The 27,943-nt window shown below is 42.8% G+C and overlaps 1 protein-coding gene across 1 annotated transcript in view; it reads right to left on the bottom strand.

Moving 5' to 3' along the window:
• LOC124275074 (set1/Ash2 histone methyltransferase complex subunit ASH2-like) overlaps window positions 1-27,943 on the bottom strand; it is a 105,414-nt gene that overhangs the window by 74,416 nt on the left and 3,055 nt on the right. The window contains 18 exon segments of the mRNA XM_046710551.1: window positions 5-198; window positions 6,413-6,502; window positions 8,698-8,706; window positions 10,469-10,485; window positions 11,947-11,983; window positions 12,656-12,692; window positions 12,694-12,720; window positions 12,722-12,755; window positions 12,757-12,888; window positions 13,509-13,582; window positions 19,178-19,267; window positions 19,913-19,981; window positions 20,631-20,726; window positions 21,135-21,226; window positions 22,218-22,306; window positions 24,582-24,671; window positions 25,612-25,789; window positions 26,206-26,255. Of these exon segments, the coding sequence (XP_046566507.1) occupies window positions 5-198; window positions 6,413-6,502; window positions 8,698-8,706; window positions 10,469-10,485; window positions 11,947-11,983; window positions 12,656-12,692; window positions 12,694-12,720; window positions 12,722-12,755; window positions 12,757-12,888; window positions 13,509-13,582; window positions 19,178-19,267; window positions 19,913-19,981; window positions 20,631-20,726; window positions 21,135-21,226; window positions 22,218-22,306; window positions 24,582-24,671; window positions 25,612-25,789; window positions 26,206-26,255 (1,405 nt within the window).

Below are 27,943 nucleotides of genomic sequence, written 5' to 3'. Positions count from 1 at the left end.
TCACCCTATCTTTGAAGGTGGGAGGTAGCAGCTTCCCTGAATCTCCGGGAGGTGGAAGGTGGATGTAGAAGCCAAGGACATCCCCCTTGCCAAAGTCATTGCTGTAATGTTTGCCATGACTCTGGTGGAAGCGTGTGCCCTTCCGGGAGCGCCATGAGTAGCTGAACTTGTCATACCCGCATGGAGCTTGGAGATTACCTGGATAAAGGACACTGGATTCTGAGGATACCTCATTGACTACACTTGAAATGTTGCAATATATCTTTCTGAATTTTTTGCAAGGTCTGATCTATAGCCTGATTTTTTATGTACTTATTCTTTATGTACATATTTTTACGAACCTGTAGAGGTTATGAATTCTTTGAAGAAAGTCCTCCTTGGGGCACATATAAGCATTAAAATGTCCATTTTAAAATACCTATGACAGTTGTAACAATGTTTCAATAAAATATTTTACCAAACAAAAAACTCGTTATAATTATTGAGACCACTCCAACAGGGCCCAACACAGGGACCCCTACAGACAAGAGCAGTTAACTGGCTGCTTACCTCGTACCTCACTTTTCATGCTGAACGTGTCAGACAGAATGAGGGGAGGTGGTTGGCTGTAGCCCAAGGAGGACTTTCTTCAAAGAATTCATAACCTCTACAGCTTTGTAAATTCTTTTTCAGAAGAAGTCCTCCTTGGGGTACATATAAGCATAAGACAGACTCCCAACGAAGGCGAGTCGGGTGCAGTATTCTGTCTGGCAAGCATACCCTTAGTTCAATTGAAGGCACAGCCGAAGCCGAGAGAGAGAAAAACACACTTACCAAGTCACGTGACCACTGATGTCAATCAGGCGGGGGCATGGCAAGGCGGAGTAAAAGGAGCCGAGCTTATATGCTACTGGCAAAATTACAATGACGGATGTAAGTCCCACCCCCTAACCATCAAAATGGGAAGGAATGTATGGGCAAGTCCTAAATATTCCGCTCATAATCCCAAACCAGCGAAGCGTGGTGCAGGGAGGAAAAACACTGGATATTGCATATAACAATGCTAGAGGCAATAAAATCGGTAAAAAACACCACCAATATGATACCATCACCGATAAAAATTGTGGAATTTTTATAACTGACACCAGGAAGTAAAATACAGCCGTGACTTCGAAAACTCATTCGGTTAGAGAGACACGAAACTGCCCACTGGTGAGAACTGTCTGGCCAAACCGAGCACGTTCCCGTGAGTGTTTGTCCAGCTGATAATGGCAGATGAACGTACTCGGCCGGCTCCAAATAGCCGCTGAGCAGATCTCCTCAATGGGCAGTACCGCGGCATATGCCTTTGATGTAGCCACTGCCCTAACCGAATGAGCCTTTAACCCATCAGGAATAGTTAAACCTTTGTGAGTGTAACTTATACAAATGGCAGAGACAAGCCACCTAGATATGGTCTGCTTGTTCGCCGGAAGACTTATCTTTCCTGATAGCAGCCATTCGTTTGATATAAGCCTTGAGAGTCTTACGGACATCTAAGACGTGAGCACATCGAAGAGAGGTACCGGATGATGGAGGCTGAGTGAAAGCTGGCAGTTCAATAGGCGCCGTTATGTGAAAGATCTTAGGACGGTAAGAGTCTGGCAACCGAATACTGACTCTGTCTTTGTGAAAGACAGTCAGAGCAGGATCCGCTGACATCGCGTGCATATTACCGCCACAAGAAAGGCAGCCTTTCAACTTAACAGCTGGAGTGAAAGAGACAACAGATCGTAAAAGAGAGGACCGGACATCCAATCAAGAACAATTGACAAGTCCCACGGGGGACTAATCTGCCGGACAGTCGGACGGATTCTGTCCACGCCTGCTACAAAGCGCTGCACAAGAGGGTGCTGCCCCAAGTCGGCAGGTACATGGAAGGCAGAGATTGCCGTGGAGTAGCCCCGGATAGTAGGCGTGGCTAAGCCGGCCTCTAACCGAGACTGTAAAAACTCCAGCACTTTAACTACAGTTGAAGAAAAGGGATCGGGAATACCTCTGCCAACACACCAGCGCGTATAACAGGCCCATCTATCCTCATATTGAACGTTTGTCGAATCCCTCCACGAAGCCAGAATTGTGTCTGATACTGATGCAGGAATTCCGCTCGCTTGGAGGCGATTCCGGACAGTGGCCAGGCCACCCACTGAATCCTGGGATTCAGGTGCGGCGCTCCGTTCTGGAATAGTAGGTCCGGTCGAGAAAAGGTAATAGTACAGGAGGCTGAGCCAGAAACCTGAGTAGTACCGGAAACCAGCTTTGAGCCGACCAAAGAGGTGCAAGGAACACAGCAGTCGAGCTGGTTGGGTGGCAAGCTGCGAGAGGACCTTGGGAATCAGGGGTAATGGCAGGAACGCCCACAGAACCTTGTCCGTCCAATCGAAGTGGAAAGTGTCCAAGGCGATGGCTCTCAGATCCAGTATCTGAGAGCAAAACACCGGAATCTGGTTCCTCTGTCAAGAAGCAAACAGATCCACCTGGAACGACCGAACAACTGGGATTGAGCATCCACTCATGCCAGGATATGTCGAGAGCATCTGCTCACTGCGTCCGCCCGGGGAGATAAACAGGCATCGAGATGTCGAATTGGTCACACCAGAGCAGAAACTGCCACGCCCCTGCAGGAAAGATGGGGAAACAGGCATCACCTTCAGGATATAGGTCATTGCCGCTTGGTTTTCCATCTCCAGACCAAGGAGGCGTCTGTCTGAATTGAGATATCTGGCGAAGGGATGTCCAAGGGGATCCCCTGGATAAATTCCCTGCCATTGTCTACCACCGCGAAAATGAGGAATCAGCCACCCCAGAGTGTGGAAAATCAACTCGTAACCCCGGAGTGAACCCACATTTGAGCCAAAGCTTGCTGAATGGGTCGCATCCTCAACCGGCCGCCAAACAATGTCCACCATTGCCGCCATGTTGCCTAGCAACTGGAGCCAAGTCGAGGTGAGGCCCTGGGGACTTGAGAAATTGTAACACAACTCTCTGGTGACGCATGGGTGGACTACACCTCGGCGCTGTCTCAAACGCTCCCAAGAAAACCAGATTCTGGGTGGGAACCAGTTCTGACTTCTTCAGATTGATAATCAAGCCCAACTTGGTGAGTATGCTCATCATGGAAAGTGTCGCAACTCGACTCAAAGTGAGTGGCAAGCGCAATTAAGGAGCCAATCTAGGTACGGCTGACAACATCTGCCCTGTGACCTGGCTAGCTGGAATTAGCATGAGTTTGGTGAACACCCTTGGCGCCGCGTGGAGATGCCGAAGGGGAGCACTCGAAAACTGATAGCAACTCCCGTCGAAGGAAAACCATGGGACATGGAGGTATGCTGCGCCTTTGAGGTCGCATTGATGTGAGCCTATCTCCCTTTTCCACAGATGAGATCACTGAACGCGAAGTGTCTCCATCTTGAAGGATGGTACCTCTATTATGTCGCTCAGACCTTTGAGATTTAAAATAGGTCTGAACCCTCCGTCCTTTTTGGTGACAAGGAAATAGGTCGAGTAATAACCCGCCTCTTCTTGTCCCACTGGAACCACCTCAATGGCTGCCTTGTCCAGTAATGACTGGACGTGGGCACGGAGCGCCTCTGCCTTCTCTGGGGCGGCCGGCACTGGAGTGCAACGGATCCCAGAGAAGGGAGGTGGGTCTCGCTTCCACTGTGGCATGTGGCCTTCCCTGAGTGTGGACAGGACCCAGGGATTAGAGGTGACCTTTTCCCATTCCGATAGGAAAAGAGTAAGTCGACCACCCACAGGGATATTTGGCATGAGGCAATGGATACCTGAAGTCGGCAGTACTCCGACTGCTTGATCTGGTACCGACAAGAGTTCCAGAGGAATTATTGCTGGGAAGCCGGGGCTGACTTCCCCTTCCTCTGAAGCCTAAGGCCGGTGGGCTGCCACAGCCTTGCCCTTGCCCCTGCCTCTGCCCTTCCGCGACTGTAATGGCTGAGCCCATTTAACAGGTTCCTTCGCCGAGGCAGAAGGATAAGCGGAGGCAAGTGCCGGGCCGCGCGAGACGAGTGAGGCTGCTCCAACAAGGGCTTAGAGTCCTTGAAGGTTGACACAGCCTCCGTGGCCTCCCGGACTACTGTAGCTGCCCCAGGGAACAGGGTAGAACCCATCCGAATGGCAACGCCAGTAGTGCCTGTTGCGTGGCAACAGAGAGCCAAAGGCGACGGAGGCCCATAACCGCTAACATCATTTGGCAAGCCGACGACCTAATAGAGTCACAGCGCCAGATGTGACTAGACCTCCATCAATTGTTTAGCCAAGGTGGAGGGAGACGCATCTTCCTCGACCCCGCCCACATCCACTAATTGCCTCTGCAATACCGAGATATAGGCAGAATGGATGGTAACTTTGAGGCACTGCTCCTCGAAGGAGCGATACGCGGACTTGAGTGACGTGGCGTTGGCGGTGAAAGGCGGAAGCCGACGGCCTTGTTTGGCGGAAGCAAGCGAGCTACCAGATGAACCCCCAAGGGCAACTGACGCATAGACACAATCATCTACCATTATATAGACCGGCCTCACCCATGAGGTACCGACGGTCCAGCTCGGGCAAGTCGAACCTGGACCTGGTACCACTGAAGAGTGGGTTAATAACTTCAGCTAGGACTAAAGGCAAGTCTGCCACCTTAGTAGGAGCGAATGCCTCCCTCCCATTGGGGAGGCGAAACTCCGTGAGGGTCAGGGGTGCCAGAACTGACGCGACCACCTGAGGCAGAACGGAGGCAATGTCTCAGGGACGACCGTTTATACTGATGGTGTACCTGACCCTCTCTGACTCTCATCCTCCTTGAACCTATCCTCCTGAGCAAAGTTTCTGTTTCTAGAGATAGCTCTCGGAGGGTTTGTCTGAGGGGTCTAGTCTAGGAGAGTGACAGAGGCTCGAGCAGAGCCAAGGTGCCCAGCACGACCGACCCAAGACTCGACACTGAGTCAGGGTGGCGCAGACGAGGAAGAGCCTGACGGGATTCCCCAACGGACCAAACGGGCGCCCCAATGGCCCGCAAAAGCTGGGGCAAGCAGTACCGTGAAGGGTGGGGCCAAATGCGAGGGGTAGCAGAAACTACTGGGACAGTACCCGTAGCACCGGCACCAACTACCAACCCAGACCCAGAGCTGAAGGCTCGGACTGGCAGTAGGCACAGCAGAGGAGGGGTGGCCGCAACCGAGACAATGCTCAGTGCAGACGACACTCCCGACAGTAATCCCCACACACAGACCCTAAGCTAAGGTTGGGGACACTGCCCGCCACAGAAATGGGACGACCCCCCAGTACCTGGATGGACGCCAATCTCATGACGGAGACCCGACATCGCGTCAGATATGAGCGAGTGAACCGACACCATTTGCTGCTGTAAAAGATCGGAGATTAGTTCAAATGTTAATGGATTTGAAACAGGGACATTTGGAGGGAAAGGTGCCTGTGACGTGGAAGGAAAGGCTGGTGAAGGGACTCAAGGGACCGAAGATCTCGCACCCTTCGCCTGTTTAGGCGCTGTATCCCCTGATACAGACGCAGAAGAAGGGCCCTGTAGGGGTGGTCTCACTAACCAAAACAAGTTTTTGTTTGGTAAAATATTTTATTGAAATATTGTTACAACTGTTGTAGGTATTTTAAAATGGACAGTTTATTGCAGGAGTGCCATATGTACCCCAAGGAGGACATCTACCTCTTCCCGACTCTCAAAAGAATCATTAGTCTAGGGAGATGCAGAAACAGCTACAGAGACTGGTCCCGAGGAAAGCGTGGGATTCCTGAGAGTGGCCCGGCAAATGCTGTAGTGTATAAAGACATGTAACTAGATGCTTGGTGCAGAATTTTACTAGTCTTTGACTTTATATCAGTAGAATTTTACTAGTTGATAGTACACACAAAAGGAAAAGCATCAAACCTACAAACAAGCACCAATTAAACAAAACATTGATGATGAAAATACTGTCACGACATAATGGACATAAGTATATCCTTATAGTTGTAATGTCATAATCATAATACAATAATTCATGATGTGACAGTGGACCGTTTAAAAAAATCAAGTCAGGACCACACAATCCAGAGATCGATATTGTGAGCAATGACCCAAGCTGTCAAATTGGGATGATATGCATACAGTCAAGTAAATGGGCCTGAACAACCTATCCATTTGGTCACCTCTTATGACCACTTCCTGTATTTCATACAAGAGATACCTGGATATTCTTAGAGCTGGATATATGCCATTCAGAAAAAAGGTTGTACAATGGCTCACTATGAACAGTAGTATACCTGCCATGAGGCAAAGGATTAAAATAGGATACAAGCTCTGAGAAAAGTCATTTCAGTTTAGCCCTGACTGAGTTAACATACATGCACTGTTAGACAACACCCTAGAACCACTCACCTAGTGATTGTGACCATCCTATTCGTACAGCTGATTCAGCAGGCATGTCCGTGATTTTGGCCTCAAAGTACCATCGACCGCACTGTACACCTAGGAAACAGCAAAAACATCAGCATTTCTTCAGATCATGTTACACCTTGATCAATAGCATCTCATTGGGAACGTAAAAATCTGCTCAGTTTATCAACAGACCTTTCTATCATTTTCTCTCATGGTCCAAAACTTAATTACCTTATACAATGCACTACTATCTGCAAGTATTGTTATTTCTCAATTCTGGTAGGTGTTCTGTATAATTCAGTAGTATCACAGGTGCTATGACTATGAATGTGTGGATCTGGCGTGATATAACCCCCTGGATGCCACAGGGACATATATGTCCTTCCCCTTCAACCCTCAATTTCAAGTCAAATAAAAATCAAAATATCCCACGCACACAAATACACTTCACAGTTTCGAATTCATCGGGAAATTTCCTGTTTCTTGATACCATCCACTATTATTTTAGACAAAGTTCAAGTGCTGAAAATGACCTTTCAAAATAGGCTTCATCGAAAATGTCGCCATTTTTGACACAGTACTAAATCGCGATTCACAGCAAGTATTTGCTGTATGTTTTGAAATGTGAAACCGATAATTACTGGAGTATTGAATTTCAAAAATAACATATTCATGATCACTCATATCAGTTTTACATGAAACGCTTAAGTAAAATTCTGAAACGCTAGCCATGAATCTAGAATCGTTGGGATGTTTTCTAAAAATGCACTTACACTAACGCCGGAGAGCTGCCCAGCCATATTGGATAGTGTTGACAAAATCAACGCTTCGCGTAAGGTCGGGTATTGAGACGATATTACATCACGATATTTCATATTCAGCTTCAAAAATACATCAATAACTCCCCATACATTTTAGACTCAAACTGCAAGTGGTCTTTGTCACCAATGCCAACCGCCTAGATTGCCCTTCCCTCGACTGTAATGGCTGAGCCCATTTAACAGGTTCAGCCTTCAACAGCAGCAGAAGGATAAGCGGAGGAGGCAAGTGCCGAGCCGCTGCGTAGACGAAAGTGAAGGTTGCTCCAACAAGGACTTAGAGTCCTTGAAGGTTGACCACAGCCCATGCGGCTCCCCGACTACTCGTAGCTGCCCCATCCGGAATGGCAACGCCAGTAGTGCCTGTTGCATGGCAACAGAGAGCCAAAAAGCTACACGGAGGCCCATAACCGCTAACATCATTTGGCAAGCCGGCTGACCTAATAGAGTGCCAGCGCCAGATGTGACTAGACCTCCATCAATTGTTTAGCCAAGGTGGGGAGATGCATCTTCGACTCCGCCTCGCATCAACTAATTGCCTCTGCAATACCGAGATATAGGCAGAATGGATGGTAACTTTGGGAGGCAGCGGACTTGAGTGCCGCGGGCATTGGCGGTGAAAGCGCGGAAGCCGACAGCCTTTTTAGCGGAAGCAAATTGAGCTACAGATGAACCCCCAGGGCAACTGGACGCATAGACACAATCATCTACCACTGGGGATTATATAGACCGGCCTCACCCATGAGGTACCGACAGTCCAGCTTCGGGCAAGTCGAACCTGGACCTGGTACCACTGAAGAGTGGGTTAATAACTTCAGCTAGGACTAAAATGCGTGGCGATGAGTCTACCACCTTAGTAGGAGTGAATGCCTCCCAGGGGGAGGCTTAAACTCCGTCAGAGGAGAGGCGCCAGAACTGGCGCACCCACCCTGAGGCAGAACGGAGGCAATGTCTCAGGGACGCACTCGGCGATACTGATGGTGTACCCGACCCTCTCTGACTCTCATCCTCCTTGAACTCTATCCTCCTGGAGCAAAGTTTCTGTTTCTAGAGATAGCTCGAGGGTCTCGGATCTGAAGGGGTCTAGGAGAGTGACAGAGGAGCTCGAGAGCAGAGCCAAGGTGCCCCAGTCGTGACCGACCCAAAACTTCGACACTGGAGATCACGTTGGCGCAAGCGAGGAGAACCCTGGCGATGGGGATTCCCAAATGGCCCGGCAAAGCTACCAGGCATGGCGGTGGGGCCAAATGCGAGGGGTAGCAGAAACTACTGGGACAGTACCCGTAGCACCGGCACCAACTTCACCAACCCGGACCAAGAGCTGAGGCTCGGACTGGCAGTGAGGCACAGCAGAGGAGGGTGGCGGCAGCGCCCGAGACAATGCTGGTGCAGGCGCACTCCCGACAGTAATCCCCACACAAGACCCTAAGCTAAGGTTGGGACACTGCCGCCACAGAAACGGGACACCCCTAGTACCTGGGCGGACGCCAATCTCCTGGCGGAGACCGGACATCAGCGTCAGATATGGCGAGTGAACCAACACCATTTGATGCTGTAAAAGATCAGAGATTAGTTCAAATGTTAATGGATTTGAAACAGGGACATTTGGAGGAAAGGTGCCTGTGGCGTGGAAGGAAAGGCTGGTGAAGGGGACTGAAGGACCGAAGGTCCCGCACCCGCCAGCCTGTTTGAAGTAGCTGTATGCCCTGATACAGACACAGAAGAAGAGGAACTCTTCTTTTTCTTAGGCTTTTTATCCCTTTTCCTTAGGGGAGGCTCCTGTGCCCAAATGTCCCCACCCGCCTGAAGCAAAGGCGTGGTAGAACATCATGTAACGCATTTACGCAAGTTGATGGAGCGAGGGGAAAATGCCTGACACATGGGTACAACCCTGGTTATCATCGGCTTCCTCCTCGCCAAGCAGCGCCAAACATACAAGGTGGCGATCCTGAGGCAATAATGTGGCGCTACAGGTAACCCACCCTTGGACTGCAAAAACAGAACCGCTATGACCAATAGCAAGGACTGTTTAACATAGTGGAATATGCACACAATAATACAGAAAAATACAATGCGCGGGTGATATTTAGCGGCTGCAGCAAAGCGTCTGAAAGGAACAACGCTACAAAATCACTCAACCATAACTTACAAAAAAAACACTGAAAAGAGGAATTTAGGCAAGCATAACCAGCGTAATGAAATATGAAAACTTTACAACCCGACTTCAGCGGCACAAAAGCCAGTAGAAGGGATAAAGAAGGGACCATAGCGGTCCGCCTATCTTGCCTGCCACATGGCTTGGAAACAGCGAACACGCCGGCAAAGTTACAACAAATCATGAATGAAGAAAGTCGCATATGAAGATTCCAGCTAAAGCAGAACCGAGAAAAAGAAGGAACCATACATACAGAATTCAACTCTTCTCACTCATTTCTCTTTTGTAGATAGGCGAAGACATGTCTTCTACTGAACCATGCACAACCGTTCTTGACAACAACAGCATGAAAAGTGAGGTGCGTTATGTAAGCAGCCAGAGTTACCTGCTCTTGGCTGTAGGGGGGTCCTGTTGTTGGGCCCTGGTAGGGGTGTAGTCAAGTTTTTTCGTTTGGTAAAATATTTTATTGAAATATTGTTACAACTGTCGTAGAATTAGGTATTTTAAAATGGACAGTTTATTGCTTATATGTACCCCAAGGAGGACATCTTCTGAAAAAGAATCATTAGTATGCAAAACAGCTACAGAGATGGTCCCAAGCTGCTGAGAGTAAATGCTGTAGTGTATAAAGACATGTAACTAGTTTGTGAATTTTACTAGTCTTTGATTTATATCAGTAGCTTGATAACACAAAAGGAAAAGCATCAAACCTACAAACAAGCACCAATTAAACAAAACATTGATGATGAAAATACTGTCATGACATAATCGGTAGAATGGACATAATAAGTATATCGTTATAGTTGTTATGTCATAATCTATAATTCAATAATTCATGATCTGACAATGGACCGTTTAAAAATCAAGTCAGGACCAGACAATCCAGAGGTCGACATTGTGAGCAATGACCCAAGCTGTCAAATTAAGATGACATGCATACAATCAACTAAATGGGCCTGAAGAACCTATCCATTTAATCCACCTCTTATGACCACTTCCTGTATTTCATACAAAAGAGATACCTGGATATTCTTAGAGCTGGATATATGCCATTCAGAAAAAAAAGGTTGTACAATGGCTCACTATGAACAGTAGTATACCTGCCATGAGGCAAAGATTAAAATAGAATACAAGCTCTGAGAAAAGTCATTTCAGTTTAGCCCTGACTGAGTTAACATACATGCACTGTTAGATTTACGGTTTTAGTTACGGAAAACACCCACCGGAACCACTCACCCAGTGATTGTGACCATCCTATCGTGACAGCTGATTCGGCAGGCATGTCCGATTTTGGCCTCAAAGTACCATCGACCGCACTGTACACCTAGGAAACAGCAAAACATCAGCATTGCTTCAGATCATGTTACCTTGAAGCATAGCAAGCATCTCATTGGAAACGTAAAAAATCTGCTCAGTTTATCAACAGACCTTTCTATAATATTCTCTCATGGTCCAAAACTTAATTTACCTTATACAATGCACTAATATCTGCAAGTATTGTTATTTATCAATCTCCTGGTAGGTGTTCCTTTGTATAAGTCAGTGCAGTATCACAGAGTGCTATAATCCTATGAAATGCGGATCTGGCATGATATAACAGTAAAATATGGATATTTAGGATCTGGGCGGATATAACATTAAACATGAATGTATGTGGATCTGGCATGATATAACTTAAGTAAACATGAATGTGTGGATCTGGCATTGATATAACAGTAAATATGAATGTGTGGATCTGGAACATTGATATAACAGTAAATATGAATGTAATGGATCTGGCGCTGATATACAGTAAATATGAATGTGTGGATCTGGCATGATATAACAATTAAATATGAATGTTTAGGATCTGGCATGATATAACAGTAAATATGAATGTACCATGGATCTGGCATGATATAACAGTAAATATGAATGTGTGGATCTCTGATATAACAGAGTAAATATGAATAAGTAAGATCTGGCATTGCAGTATAAGTAAATATAACGTTAATATAACAGTGAATATGAAATGTGTGGATCTGGCGCATGATATAACAGTAAATATGAATGTGGATGTGGGGATCTGAAGCATGATATAACAGTAAATATGAATGTATTGGATCTGGCATTGATATAACAGTAAATATGAATGTGTGGATCTGGATGATATAACAGTAAATATGAATGTGTGGATCTGGCGTGATATAACAGTAAATAATATAGATGAATGTGTGGATCTGGCGTGATATAACAGTAAATATGAATGTGTGGATCTGGCATGATATAACAGTAAATATGAATCAATTATGATCTGGCATTGAATAACGAAGTAAAATGTGGATCTGGCAGTGATATAACAGTAAAATATGAATGGATCTAGCATGATATGGATCTGAATGTAACCAGGTCTGATATAACAGTAAATATGAATAACAGTAAATAGGATCTTGGCGCGTGATATAACAGTAAATATGAATGTGTGAATTATAAATATGTACATAATTAAATCAAGAAGAAAGCTAATGTGAACTTCTTGGCGCATCTTCATGAGTTGAGCGTGATCATGCAGGTCCAATCACCCCTTCTCCCCGTCACCGACAACCCGATCATCCGACACTCTCAACTGGGAGCTGGAACATAAACCACACATTCAGATCTGCAAGAAACACTGATCACATTGAAACTTTGCATCATTTCATATATAGCGAAACCATGCTATCAAGATATTTGGGAAAAGTTGATAACACATACACAAACTGAAACATTCAGTCCTAAACAAAGCCCTGTAATACAGGGTACTAAGATCACCAGATATCACTATTCAACATGTATGTGAGTTAGTTTAAGTTTAAGCCACCTTTCAGTCATATCATGCTCGGCGGCTTCATGTGAGAAAAAGCCAGAATTAATGCAGAGTCCTTGACATTTGAGCAAGGGTGTGTGGTGCTGAAAATATCAATATCAAAATCAAATCTGGAATTCCAAAGCCGATGATGAGATGATGCATGAAAAAGGGACACAACTCTGTACAGCAACCTACAGCTTCGAACATGACTCTGGGCCACCTGTAACCCTCTGAAAGTTAAAGATCCAGCAAATGTTTACATGACAAACAAACAAACAAAAATATCAATATCAAATCAAATCAAATCTGGAATTCAAACCGATGGTGAGGAGATGCATGACAAAGGGACACACAACTCTGCACAGCAAACTACAGCTCAGAACATGACTGGGCCAACTGTGACCCTGAAAGTTAAAGATCCAGCAAATGTTTACATGACAAACCAACAAGGAGGCTGACTCTATCATGCAGAGCCAGGAGGGACATGGGAGGACAGGAAGGTCCGGTAGCAGGTAGCCAGGTATGGGTTTCCCAGCCCAGTCCAGGCTCGTCGAACGCCTGTCTGTTGGGTGCATGGGGGTCACACTCCGCCAGGATGTAGCGGTAGCCATCTTTGTTGAACGGGTGCTCCAAGGGGTAGCCATGAGGTGGGAGCTTGGCTGTGGAACTCAGTTCACTGCACAGTGTGAAAAACAGGAAAATCACTCAAGTATTACATTACAACTTCACATGTCTAAAATAACTCCAAAAGAACCTATCAGAGTCAGCAACTGTAGCAGCTAATCCAAAGTCTGAGTCAAAAGGTTTGTTTAATCTGAGTTACCTCCAGTTAACAATAGTTCACACAGTAACACCCATATTCTTCTATATTTTACTGAAAATGATGTGAAGAGCCAGCTTTAGGATAGCAGCCCTAAATGCTACCTCTGTAATCGCAGCAGCTTTATCAATCAAGGTGAGGTGAGGTGAGGAGGTGACATGACATGGGGGTTTAGCGTCGTGACTTGAGAATATTTCGGCTCATATGACGAAGCACATGCATCGCGATGTGTATGTGTGTAATGCGGCTGACGGCTTGTACTAGCCCAGACTTAAGCTGGTTTTGATAGTGCTAGCTCACTGAGATACCTATGCCGCGTTAAGCATGAATACCCTACTCAGACACATTATATACTGACTCGGAGTTTGGACCAGTCCTTGTTGTACCCATATTAAATAAAAAGCGCCAGGCAGGGACCTTATCAGTCAAGTATTAGGAAGACATGCATCATGCCATTTATCAACAGTGTCTGTTACCTTCTCTTCTGCTTGGATCCTTGGATTAGTTGATTATCGGAAGGGTGCTTTCCTCTTGGCCGCAAGGGTCCCTTTTACCTGAAACAATACATATCTTTCTCTGAGGCAGGCACCAGCCATTTTCAATACACAGCACAATCGTCCTGCTAATATCAGTACCTCCATGCAAGTTTGTTGAATGTGTCAGGCTTTTTCTAATTTTCAAAAAAGATTTTCACTGATGGTTGGTTACCTCCAACCTGCTTTCTACAACAGTCACGTCATTTTAAGGGAAACCAAAACTCCTGAAACATATAACTCCTCTGTTTGACAAATCCAAATCCTAACAAAGAAGAGATATCTGATTCTAGAATCGCTGGCTGTCACTCTACTAGAAACCAATGTACATGAGTGACTGGTGTTTAAGCTTAACTTTTTGACAACGTTCCAGTCTAATTGAGTGGGGAAACATCAAAAAATGGCTTTCACAAATTGTATTTCTTGGGGAATCATTCATCATAAAATTACAATCAACTAAACAAAACATGAAGAAGCCTATCCAAATTCCATGTACTGACAGCATGGCAGACTAAAAGATATGTACCATATATTACCATTGATAAGCTGAATTTTGAGGACCAAACTGCCAGTTGTCTTGTGGTCAGAGTTGGTCGTTGATTAGGATCCCATTATGGGGTCGGTCAGCTTATATGTTAGAAATATACCATTTTGACACTGGATTTAAAATTGTCAAGTTAGTGGGTCGGCTTATCTAGGGTAACATACGGTACAGAATGTTTAATGAAGACTGACTGACTGACTGAGTTTAGTTTCTTTGCTCTCGCTTTTAGCAATATTCCAGCAGCTCCATCGGCGGGGGACAACTAGAAATGGAGCTTAACACATTGTTTAATGAAGATATGTCAGTAAGTGAATAGTATTACTGTAACCCTGTACCTTTGACACTTACAGACAACAATAATTAGACTATTTCTTGTGTTTTTATTCTTAACCATTATATATTTCAAAACATTCATTACATAGCTAAGCTTTTGTAAGCTACCAGTTTAACCCCCAGCTAATTGTCATGATGCATGCTTTTGAATTAAAAAGTATAATAAAACACTTTTTGCCCAAGAGCACCCCAGCCTAGTCTATTGTCCCAATTGATAGGCCAAGCTGGTTATAGCTGGAATTCAAAGTTTAGATTTTAAACATTCTCAAACCAGCTGCTGCTCTACTTCTGAAGGAAGTACATGTCTTTTACTCGGGTGCACATATATTGTTGTATTCTTTCGTCACCTTTCTCATTGTGTGAGGTCATAGATGGACATCAGGAAATTCAGTCAAACTTAAGGTTGGTTTCACTATGTATTGTATGTTGTATATATCACTATATTGTTCTTGTGGATTAGAAAGTATGTATTGAGCATTTCTGATTTGATTAAGTAGGAATATGATGTATAATGTATCCTCCATGTATAGAGGAAGATTAACTTGCAGTTCAGCAAGGTATTGTGATTATCTGTACATTTAATGTGAAACTCTAGCACAAATATATATATCAACTAAATATCTTAGGTAGAATATCAGTTCAAATGTAATTGTGAATGCTAACAGTATATTATGCAAAGTTCCACAATGGCTACACTATATGTAAGTTGCACAGTTTTGCCTCATCTCACATTACAAGATCACCAGCAGTCCTGTAAAGATCACTTTCAATCAGGATTCTCAGCCTTGGCCTATTTTGCAAGCTTGAGCACTGCTGCAGTGAAGGCAATATTATCATCTACTGCTTTCATACCATACTCGGCGTCATTAATGAAGGGTCAAGCTATTGGTAACACTATTTCTTAAAGTTGTAAAATCTTCGTTTTTATTTGACATATATACAACTGAATGTTTTACAATCTTTCTTAACAGTATGGAAAAACACATCATGCAGTTGAAATGTCATTATTACCTTCTTTAATAATCTCAATACTAGTGTTCCCCTAGGGCACATTTAGGAGGGCGCCCTGCCCTTTGATTTTTGGCGCCTGCCCTTTGATTTTTTTGCCCTGCCCTTTTTGTTTTCGCCTGCCCTTTTCGCCTCAATCCCAGTTTTTTCCAGCTGTGCTTGATTTTACAACAACCCGTGTGTATTTTCCGGATTTTATTAAGGACGGAGTTCTCTCCCTTTCAAGGGAGACCCCAAATTGTTTTGATAATGATTAGGAAATTGGCATTTAAACCATGGCGAAGTCAAATGTGTTTAATTCGCTTTACAAATCACAATGCCTACCAAGGAAAGAATCAAATGGAAAAGAGAAGAAGCGGTGAAGGTTGAAGCAAGGAAGTGTCAGCCGACTAATAGATTTCTTCAGCTCCTAACAGGTATGTGCCTCTAAGTTCGTGGATTTTAGGCCCGTTGATTTCCCTTTCAATTTCACATGCCTTTCAAATAAGACCTTCATTTATTACAGACAACGATGTGTGAACTACATGGGATGTATTTTGGTACGCGTTTGGGGACCGGATATTCATGTGACTGTGCTGTTTAGGTGAAAATCTGAAACTCGAAAATGTCCGCCATTTTGAATCCATCGGGCAATTTGAAATTGATCTTGAATTATTTTTTGTTGTTTGTCCCACGAAAATGAAATAGTTAATACAGCTTGCATAACAGCTTCACTTGGTAGCCTTGTTTTTTAGTGTTTACTGTCGATTTCATAAAAAATGTAAGTCTTGAGGCGTGAAACTATTTTCTGATTTCAAACAATAATGGGAAGCCACACCCTCCACACTCTCCACAGTAGATACTCTTTACGCTCAGGTGTATTATTGTGTGATATTTTGTTTTAATAATTATGATTGCAAATTTAATATCTAAGAATATTTTGAATATGAACTTTGTATTATTTTTTTTTCAGACCGACCCGACGAGTCAGAGGTAGTTTCCTATGAAAATTCAAGGGCACACGAGACAGAGAGTCAGTTAATCCAACACAGAAGAAAGATGGTGGTCCACAAGACTGCATTTGACACAAAGTGGCAACAAAACCGCCCCTGGTCGAGGTACTCAGAAGATGACAAAAGAAGGGAATGATGTTTTGTTCATGATGTTCTAAGTGGAACACCAAGGGCAGAAATGGACTTAATGTCGATTTCAAACAGAGATTGAGTGGAGTCAAGTAAAGGAGCTTTACACCAGTTCACCCTCCACCATTTTGAAGACTCAAGCCTCAACTTGGAAACTTGAATCCAAACATTGTTCAATTACTGTCCATTCATGCAACTGTGATTGTCCACTTTGAAGTTGAGAGTGTTCTCAAAAGTGAAACTGATTGTGACAGATCATAGAAACAGACTCCAGTGTTCAAAATTGCAACGGACTTCTCATGATTAGCCTGAATGCATCAGTCAGTTTCAGACATTGACTTGAAAAAAAAGTTGTGAACAGATGCTTGGCAAGAAAGAAAAGAAGACTGTAGATTGTTGTTTGCGTGTTTTGTGAAATTGTAAAACAAATGTGACAACAGGTTAATGTCTTGAAATACTTCTTTTTCCAAATTTTGATCTTAAAATACAAAATGAGAAGATTAATAAATGAACTTTTAGAAATAAAATTATAAGAGCATTTGACTTCATATACATTTTGTTATTGTTATTTTTCAATAATCCTCACCAAAGTGCCCTTTTAGATTATGAAGTGCCCCTTTTTGTTTAATTTACCCTGCCCTTCTGAATCCTAGGGGAACACTAAATACATTATGTTACAAATGGCACATTTTTTATTCAAATTGTCGATATGGAAATCCACCTGCCACTAAATGTCAATGATCTGACAAACTCAGCGCAGGTTGCTGTCCGCATTAATGTGAGTCAGAGTGCTATTGGTAGACTGTGGCAGATATTTCAAGCCAATGGGTCCATGGAATATCCAGGTCGCCCCAGAGTCACAACAGTCCAAGCTGATAGGCATATGATAAACACTGGCGCTACTTAAACAGATTCCTTAGCAAAGCAGATCTTCAGACAGACCACTTTAATGTTAACAATGTAAGGATATCCAGGAGCACCGCTCTGCTGACTCTGACTCTGCTGTAGGCTTAATCTACAGTCGCCCACCACTAACACCACGCCACAGGCAGGCGGTTTGAGATGGAGTAGACATCATGGCCGCTGGAATCAACGTCAATGGTCTCATGTGCTCTTTATAGATGAAAGCAGATTCAATTTTTCCTTCCATGATGGTCGGCAGAGGATTTATCATCACAATGAACAGTGAATTACAGATGCAACTGTGTCTACGCATAACTGATTGGCGAGTGAGGTCGGTCATGGTTTGGGCAGGGATAACTCTGACTGGACGCATTCCACCGCACATGGTCGGCAGTAATCTTACCGACAGCATTATCGGACGAGATTCTGGCTCCTATAGCAGTACCATTCCTGCAAGCTATGCATGGCTTTTATGGTCGACCGTCTTTACTGCAAGACGACAATGCTAGGCCTCATGGGGCCAGGGATTGTCATGGAATTCCTTTGACAGCAGGGTGTAGAGCGGATTGAGTGACCAGCATGCTAGCCAGGCCTCAACCCAACTGAGCATGCCTGGGATAAACTCAGTCGACATGTGTACATACGTCACCTAGCACTAGTGGATCTCCCAGGACTCCACAGAGCTCTAGTAGAGGAATGTGATTCCTCCAGCTTTCTTTATGAACTTGATATGGAGCATGAGAACATGGTGCACCTGTGTCTTGGATGCGCGAGGAGGGTACAGAAGATACTGAATGACCGAGTGCTTCATGTTTGGTATTTTCATTTTCAGGGGGTGGCCTATACAACTGATGTTTGCTAGTGCTGTTTGAACTTTTTGTCTGTATGTCACGATGTGTTACGTTTGGCAACACATTAAACATTATGATGACACTCTTAGTTCCATCATTTCTGAGAAACTTTTCTTTACATGTGCTTTTTAGCATTTGATCCTTTATTAATGACGCCAAGTATATATTGCCCTGTATTTGTACTGCCACGCCATTTGAACTGCCATTGTAATTACTTTGTTGTGATTTCTAAACTTGTTAATTCTATCACATTTCTGCTTTGTTTGCTGGTTTCACCTTAAATTCTTTTACAGACTGATTTCTAGTTAACTTACAGTTTGTAAATCAACACATTACTAAGTAGACTGATGTACGAGGGGCTTTCAAAACGTTTTGAGCCTAAAATACTTTTGATATGTGCATGATAAAAATAACTATATGATATTGAAGAATGGTTTATATCATTCACATAAACGTAATTTTGACATGCACATGTCGCTAGTTTCCAGTCACAAGACATCTAATCACATGTAGCCCTGAACGACAGAAATGGATAAGCTTGAGTACAGAACAGTCATAAAGTTTTAGGGCCGCCCGACAAAGCACACTGAAGAGTGATTGACAGCAGTACGAGTACCCCATGTATAAGTTTATACTTATATGGTACTTTCAAATGTCAAGGTCAGCAATGGATGCGGAAATCTGTAATGTCTGCTGACCACATTACTGACCTGCTGACAGTTTTATTACAAAGCTGCATCCTCCCAGAAAGAGGTATTTTCTACAAACTGAGCATCTATACAAGAACTGCTACCAGCATGACTCCTGTGGGGTACTTCTGCTCTTACAGCGTCAGTTATAACATGGATACCTACTGTCCACCACAGGGAGAGCCTTGGGAAGCTGTCCTATCAGCTGACTGGCCCTGGTGACTTCACTGTTGGGGCCGATCTTCGACAGATCCTGAAACATGAGCAGACGTAAAGTATATGGAACATTCTGGACCCGATAATCCAGTGATCAACATCATGAGCATCGATCTATGCAACTGGGATACAAAGACATGCTACCACCCGATCCCGTTTAGTCGCCTCTCATGACAAGCATCCACAAGTTTGGGAGGAAGACCTTTGTCTTTGTCCTTTGCAGGCCACCACTTTTACTATTGTGTAGATAGTAACTGTAGTAAATTGATCATTTCTGTGGATGAGTGGAAATACAGAGCTTTTAGATAAGATCTGCTGTGAATTTGCATAAAACATGCAAAATCAGTAATGTCAGTAGCTCTTGCGTGTGAAGACCTTCATCTGACCAAGCAATGTTGCTTACCAGATTACAGAAAGTGACAAGTCAGTGTGTTTTTTTCATCCTACAACCATAACAAACAGATACTAATAAAAAGGCACCTGGAACAGCATTTCAGCCCGCATTAGGTTAATATGTCTACACACTGGTGTAAAATCACCAAATAGACTGGTACCAAGTGTGTAATCAGTACATGCAAATTTTTAACAAATTCCATCTGAGCCCAAACTGGCCAGGACAAGATCAAGTGAAGCCAAGTGTGCTACAGATATAGATGAAGCAGAGTTGGGTTTGTAAGCTCACCTGGTTTACCAGACTGAAACAGAAGTCTCCTGTGGAGTCATCACACACAAACAGGTCAACGTCTTTGGTCTGAAACATCAGCAATCAATGAGATCAATGCATGATTGTGTTACAGATGAATGCATGCCATGGTTCTTGTATTAACAACATATTCCAATGTCAACATGTCCAGTGACAATTCTAAATCTGTTTGTTCACCTGAATTCACTGAAGTGAGATGAGTTTTCTTTAATGATGCAGGATACTTGGGACAGATGTTGTTTAAAAAAAAATTATGTTCACAGTCTCCACAAGAAAACAGGATAAAAGAGGTGAATGTAATATCAAGTTACATGACCTCAGTAAAAGCAGGGGTGGAAATAACCCATTGCCCGACGTCCGACTCCAGTGTTTTTTCTGTCAGGCAAGCAAATTTGTATATCACATTGTACCGGTGTCCAGTTGACTTTCCAATGTTAATTATGTTGTTTATTTAAAAAATCAACAAGAAAACAGCTGGTATAGTGGAACAATTATCAGGGCAAGTGATTTTACATGTGCCACTGTACCGGAGTACACTAGCAATTTTAAAGTGATTTCCACCCCTGAAAAGCCAGGTACTTGAGTCCGCATCAGATAATAACAATGGGTACTCAAGTCTAATATTTTTAAACAATACAAACAATAAGGTAGGCCATTGTTTTGGTATACAGACTAAACAATACCCAATGTGACATACCATTGTTTTGAAGACAGTGGTGTGCCATGTCTGTTTGGTTCTTCGAGACACTGTTGTTAGACTTTCCCAGTTCTTGTCAATGAAAGGAATTATCTCCTGAAAGTCAAACACTCGTCATTTAAAATCAAGTACAACATATGGAAAATTTACGACGCACAAATGAATGGTCCACAGTAAGGCCCAACATTGGTACAATGAGTTAAGCCTATTTCTGGTGTCCTCCACCATGATATTGCTGAAATGTTGCTAAAGAATGGCACAACAACATATTCACTCAAATGTAAGGAATATTCTTAACAGGTTCCTTCACAATCATGGAAATTGATGAAAGGATATTAATGGCTGATCCATAGAGTTTGATATTAAACAATTAACGAATGAGGGAGCATGATGACCACATCCAACGACCATGAGCACATTTAAAGTTGTAACAAATGATGAAACAGAGACAAGCAAACACCTGCAAGGACCAAAGGGAGATAACGGATCAAGCAATCTGCTCACCCTCTCCTTTGAGAAGAAAGTTTTGGCCTCCCCTTTGCTCTCTGCAGTGTGCACCAGGTTGGCTACTGCAGTGTAGCAGATCTGTGTAAAGCCTGCAAGCATATGCTACATTGTTAGCCTCAGCAGAAACTGGGGCTGGATTCTTTATCAAACACAGGAACTACAACCACAGAATGAGACAATAAGGACATCACTGACATCTTAAATACTTTCAGTTCAGCAGCCACTACTCGTGTGTGGCTATTTCTCAGAGTTAACTTACTTAAAACAAAGTTAACAAAGTGTACACATTTGAAGGCAAGTGATTTAAGATGAGATTGGTAAATCAATTTTAAAAGTAGATATTTTCGAAAACAAATAATTCAGCAACCATTACTCAACTCTTTTAGATTTACTGGCATGATTACCATACTTTACTCCTCAAAATCTGAAAATCATGTATCACAAGGATAAACAAGTGATTATTAATTACTTATTAAAGTTTTAATGTGCTGTTTAATGCTGCAGTCAGCAGAATTCCAGGTGTATGACAGCAGTATGTACATTACCAAGTCTGGACCAGACAATCCAGTGATCAAAACAATGAGCAACAATCCACACTGTCGAGGTACATTTGTTTGTTTGTTGTTTAATGCCGCTCACAGCAATATTCCAGCTACATGGCAGCCGGGCTGTAAGTAATTGAGCCTGGACCAAACAATCCAGTGATCAACATCATCAGGGGCGGATACACCTTTTGCATACGCCTATGCATCATGAGCATCAATCTGCGCACTTGGGATGCAATAACATGTGTCAACCAAGTCAGCGAGCCTGTCCACCTGATCCCACTAGTCAGCCTCTTACGACAAGCATGGGTTGCTGATGATTAATTCTACCCTGGATGTTTATGGTAAAGTTGTGTTACAATGACACAACCAAGTTACCGAGCCTCACCACTCAAGCCATTTTGCTGCCTACTCTAACCTGGACCCCAGAACGTCTAGCCCTCCAACAGGGTGATAGTCAATACTACAATATTAAGGAAACTAAATACATCGCATGTTTGGTAATTGCAGAGGTAACTGCAGCTGCTCGACTTACTAGCTTGTTTCTTCTGACATGACTCCAGGCCTGTCTGGTTACAATTTTTACAAATGAACTGGTAGTTTGTCATGAAAGGAATGCACTTGCTGAAAACAGAACAACAGAATTACAAGCCTCAATCACACCTTGATACCTTATCTTATAAGAAAACATACCCAATATGGCAACTGATGTTGAAAATTAACACATGGAAAAATGTCTTGCAACACCTATCATTTTTAATCCCGAAAAAGCCATATATATTCATTCTCATTGAGGGCTATTGTAAGAGAGGCTGACAGTCATCCCTCGACTATCGGTCAATTGGCAAGAAAAAATACTGTTAACGTTAAAGACTGTCAGCGTTCAGGGCTGATGAATACATACCAGATATGACAGTTGATACACAGAGTATACATACCCGATATGACAGCTGATACACAGAGTATACATACCCGATATGACAGCTTATACATGAGACTACATACCAGATATGACAGCTGATACACAGAGTATACATACCCGATATGACAGCTGATACACAGAGTATACATACCCGATATGACAGCTTATACATGAGACTACATACCCGATATGACAGCTGATACACAGAGTATACATACCCGATATGACAGCTGATACATGAGACTACATACCCGATATGACAGCTGATACACAGAGTATACATACCCGATATGACAGCTGATACATGAGACTACATACCCGATATGACAGCTGATACACAGAATATACATACCCGATATGACAGCTGATACACAGAGTATAAATAACTGATATGACAGCTGATACACGGAGACTACATACCCGATATGACAGCTGATACACGGAGACTACATACCCGATATGACAGCTGATACACGAGACTACATACCGATATGACAGCTGATACACGGAGACTACATACCCGATATGACAGCTGATACACGGAGACTACATACCCGATATGACAGCTGATACACGGAGACTACATACCAGACATGACAGCTGATACACGCGACTACATACCCGATATGACAGATGATAAACGAGACTACATACCGATATGACAGCTGATACACGGAGACTACATACCCGATATGACAGATGATAAACGAGACTACATACCGATATGACAGCTGATACACGGAGACTACATACCAGATATGACAGCTGATACACGGAGACTACATACCCAATATGACAGCTGATACACGAGACTACATACCCGATATGGCAGCTGATACACGAAACTACATACCCGATATGACAGCTGATACACCGGAGACTACATACCCGATATGACAGCTGATACACGAGACTACATACCCGATATGACAGCTGATACACGGAGTATACATACCCGATATGACAGCTGATAGAGACTACATACCCGATATGACAGCTGATACATGAGACTACATACCCGATATGACAGCTGATACACGGAGACTACATACCCGATATGACAGCTGATACACGGAGACTACATACCTGATATGACAGCTGATACACGGAGACTACATACCAGATATGACAGCTGATACACGGAGACTACATACCCGATATGACAGCTGATACACGGAGCATACATACCCGATATGACAGCTGATACACGAGACTACATAACCGATATGACAGCTGATACATGGAGCATGACACCGATATGACAGTTGATACACATAGACTGATACATACTACACATAACCGACATGACAGCTGATACATGGAGCATACATACCCGATATGACAGTTGATACATGGAGCATACATACCCGATATGACAGCTGATACATGGAGCATACATACCCGATATGACAGCTGATACATGGAGCATACATACCCGATATGACAGCTGATACATGGAGCATACATACCCGATATGACAGCTGATACATGGAGCATACATACCCAATATGACAGCTGATACATGGAGTATACATACCCGATATGACAGCTGATACATGGAGTATAAATACCCGATATGACAGCTGATACACTGACAGTACATACCCGATATGACAGCTGATACACGGAGACTACATACCCGATATGACAGCTGATACACGGAGTATACATACCCGATATGACAGCTGATACACTGACAATACATACCCGATATGACAGATGATACACGGAGTATAAATACCCGATATGACAGCTGATACACGGAGCATACATACCCAATATGACAGCTGATACATGGAGCATACATACCCGATATGACAGCTGATACATGGAGCATACATACCCGATATGACAGCTGATACGGAGCATACATACCCGATATGACAGCTGATACACTGACACTACATACCCGACATGACAGCTGATACACTGACACTACATACGCGACATGACAGCTGATACACTGACACTACATACCCGATATGACAGCTGATACATTGGGAATGGAACCAGCCTTGACACACATTACACTGGAGCTCCACACTGCCTATGTTTCGACCTTTGCCACTGAAACAAACGAACCATATTGTAATGTATATCACTGTTGATCTTTGAGAGTGAGTGACTGTAGTTCTACATTGCAGAAATAGTTGAGCTGGGTCACATAACAGCAATTTGTAAACAATGTCTGTCTGAAAACAATCTAGTCAAGTCCAGACAAACCAACGACACAAATATAGGATGATGTGTATCCTCGTCCACTGCCTGTTATGACAAGCATGGAGTCCTTCAGGGTGAGTTGGTGACTTTAGTATAATGATTATAAAGATATGGTATGATAATAGAACTAAACAACACGCCAAACTGTAGTGTGAACAAACACAGCTACTTCACAAAGGACATCCAACTATTCCCTGCATAAATACTACATTCGTACAACTATTCTTGATTTACTAAAGCAAGAAGATGAATATGATCATAGTTCAGCTGTTTAAGCTTATCATTTAAGGTAGGAAAACATTTATAGTCATTTAACAAACTGACTATATAACCCTGAAGATTTCAACTAAATATGATGCCATCATAAGCAGAAACATGCCAAGTAGAACTTTCTCAGTCAGACAGTATTAGAGGAAATATCTTTTATATTTACACATCAAACAGAATCATTTGAGAGAATTTAGCAGAACAGTCAAATCAACATAATAAATGTCATATCAAATTATGGCTGCCACATTTCTCAAACAGATTATACCTATTTAGCAACCTTACGCTGCATCACCGGTTGGAACTTTAAGATGTCATCAATAGTAAGATGAAACATGACAACATCAGTTTCACTGGTCCAGCAGTCTGAGAGACAAAAATATTTACCCAGTGCTGACAGACACTGAACTTGCTTATTGCATAAACTCCCTTATCAGTCTGGTGAGCTTAACATGAGATACTTTAAAAATGAAATAGTTCAATAAATATTCTTGTCTTTCATAACTGCACACTTTCTCACCAATAGCACTGAGAAGCTTGTGGTTGTGAATCTGACATTTCTGTTGGAACATCTCCCATCTCTGATGCTTGGACCATGTCAATGTCTTCCTTGTTCTCCTGAGAGCTGTCCCCATTACAGTCAGTAGACAATAGGGCAGCTGCCCCCTCGTCACCCCCTTCACTGGTATCCATGGCCTCTGGAGATTCAATATCAAGCAGTAGTGAAAAATACCATATTCTCTACACTCAGGGACCTGTGAATTTAAGTTTACTATTCTATAAGGCCCCAATTAAAGATCAGCTCTTAGCCGAAAAGGACCTGTGAAGATCCGGATTAGAAATGATCTTCAGTAACCCATGCTTGTCATAAGAGGTGACTAACAGGATTGGATGGTCAGGCACATGCCATTGTATTCCAATTGCGCAGATCGATGTTCAAGCTGTTGACCACTGGATCGTTTGGTCCAGAGTCGAATATTTACAGAGCGCCACCACATAGCTGGAATATTGCTGAGTGCAGCGTAAGCAAAACACACTCCAAAAAGAACAAATTCGTTGCCTGTTAAGTTTATAAAATTTGGATTATATACAGCTTGATAACAACAGTACAAACCTGTGTCTTGTTTCTGAATTTCTTCTTGATCTTCCAGTGCCTTGTCTTCCCTGCAAATGCACAGGAATGTTTGAAAAATATTTTTGATAGTCACAGATTTTTTTTGGGGGGGGGGCACACATAATTTCTCATAGTGTTTATCACTGAGAGTTTTGTAAGCAAACATCACCAATCCACTTTGCTACAAAAAATATGCTATTTTCTTTATTTCTGTGACTAAACAAGATATGAAATAGCTGAATATGGCATAATATGTTCTATCAACACGCCAAAATCCTATGAAGAATAACTGACAAGCTCAAGTGACATCCGAATTAAAAGCTGATTTTAGCATACCAACCAGCAACAAGATATTTAAAATAGAGAATAGGGTAATACCAACTGATATGGTGTTAGTGAGTTTATTTTGATATCGAGATATAACTTAAACAATGAAGTCAATTCTGAAGGCAAAACTCTGATTGATGATATGCCTTAGTTTCCCCCAACTTCACCACCAGCAGAACGGGCACTGAAATTTATGTAGACCCCAAAAGACCTTTGTAATAATCTCTCATACCATGATGTTTGGTATTAAAAAAGTCTCTTTGATGGTTGTTTTGAACCCTTGATATTTTCACAAGGTTCAACTGCATGTGCAATATGTCATCCATAACACGCTCTACTTCTTCTGGGACAATAGAGTGATTCAACATGTTGTTTTCATTGCAAAGTACTAAATACACTGAAGTAAACTAGTTTGGCCATATGTAATGGCATGCACTTATACAAAAGAGGGGTATTTTCCTACAGAGATGATTCTCATTGTAAAAATATCAGGGATTTAGAGGACATGAATTCCTGCGTCCTATACGCATAAAAATTGACAATGGACGCAACTAAATCTATTAGCGAGTCCATACGGACACAGATAAATTCTGAATACTTTTTGGAAAAATTTCGATCAAGTAACAATAAGTTGTCACTCAATCTGCTACTAGCCGGGTTATGGTATCATTTGCAATTTAATTACTGTAACAATGTGATGATCATGATACACAATACATTAAAAGTACTAATAATAATATTAAGTATCTGGGACCCCCATTTTGTAGTCACGGATCCCTGAAAATTAAGAGTATGAGTCACAAGGACCCTCAAATACAGGAATCAAGGTAAATCCCTAACATTAACCATTGGTTACTTAATTTAAATAAGTTTACTTTGAAACAATGCTAGTTCCTAAACCCTTGTAACTTGAACAACACTACCTCTGTTGGCATAATGTAATCTGCAGTTGGAGTAGTGCAAACTGATGCTAATAAACAGGAAGCTTAACTTGGCTAATGACTTGATTCAACTAGCCAAATCCCAACAACATTTACCAAGTCATCAGCCTGCGATGGTTTAACCTTCTAAATATGCACAGTAACAATTTTCTCTGCAAAAAACAACAACAAAAAATTGCAAAACAAAACACTGCAAAACACTAAACAATGATTTCAGAGTTTCCTCAAATTGTGTTGGATTTATTTGTTAAAGGAGGTAACTGACTCCTACCTCACCTCACAACTAACTAGGATTGTACAGGGTTCCTAACCTAATGAGAAAGGGGATCCAAGGGCTAAGGATTGTGTTGGGTGTCACCTATCCTAAGGAGCCAAGAACTCTCCAATAGCAGTGCCAGAGACAGCAGTCTGCACCAATCAGCTCTACCTTACCTAACAACTAACAATTAGGACCTTATAGGGTGCCTAAC

The sequence above is a fragment of the Haliotis rubra genome, unplaced genomic scaffold, assembly GCF_003918875.1.
Source record: "Haliotis rubra isolate DU_JTF1 unplaced genomic scaffold, ASM391887v1 Scf198, whole genome shotgun sequence".
Lineage (NCBI taxonomy): Eukaryota > Metazoa > Mollusca > Gastropoda > Lepetellida > Haliotidae > Haliotis > Haliotis rubra.
Note: the sequence above shows the minus strand (reverse complement) of the source record. Positions and strands in the feature narration are given on the sequence as shown.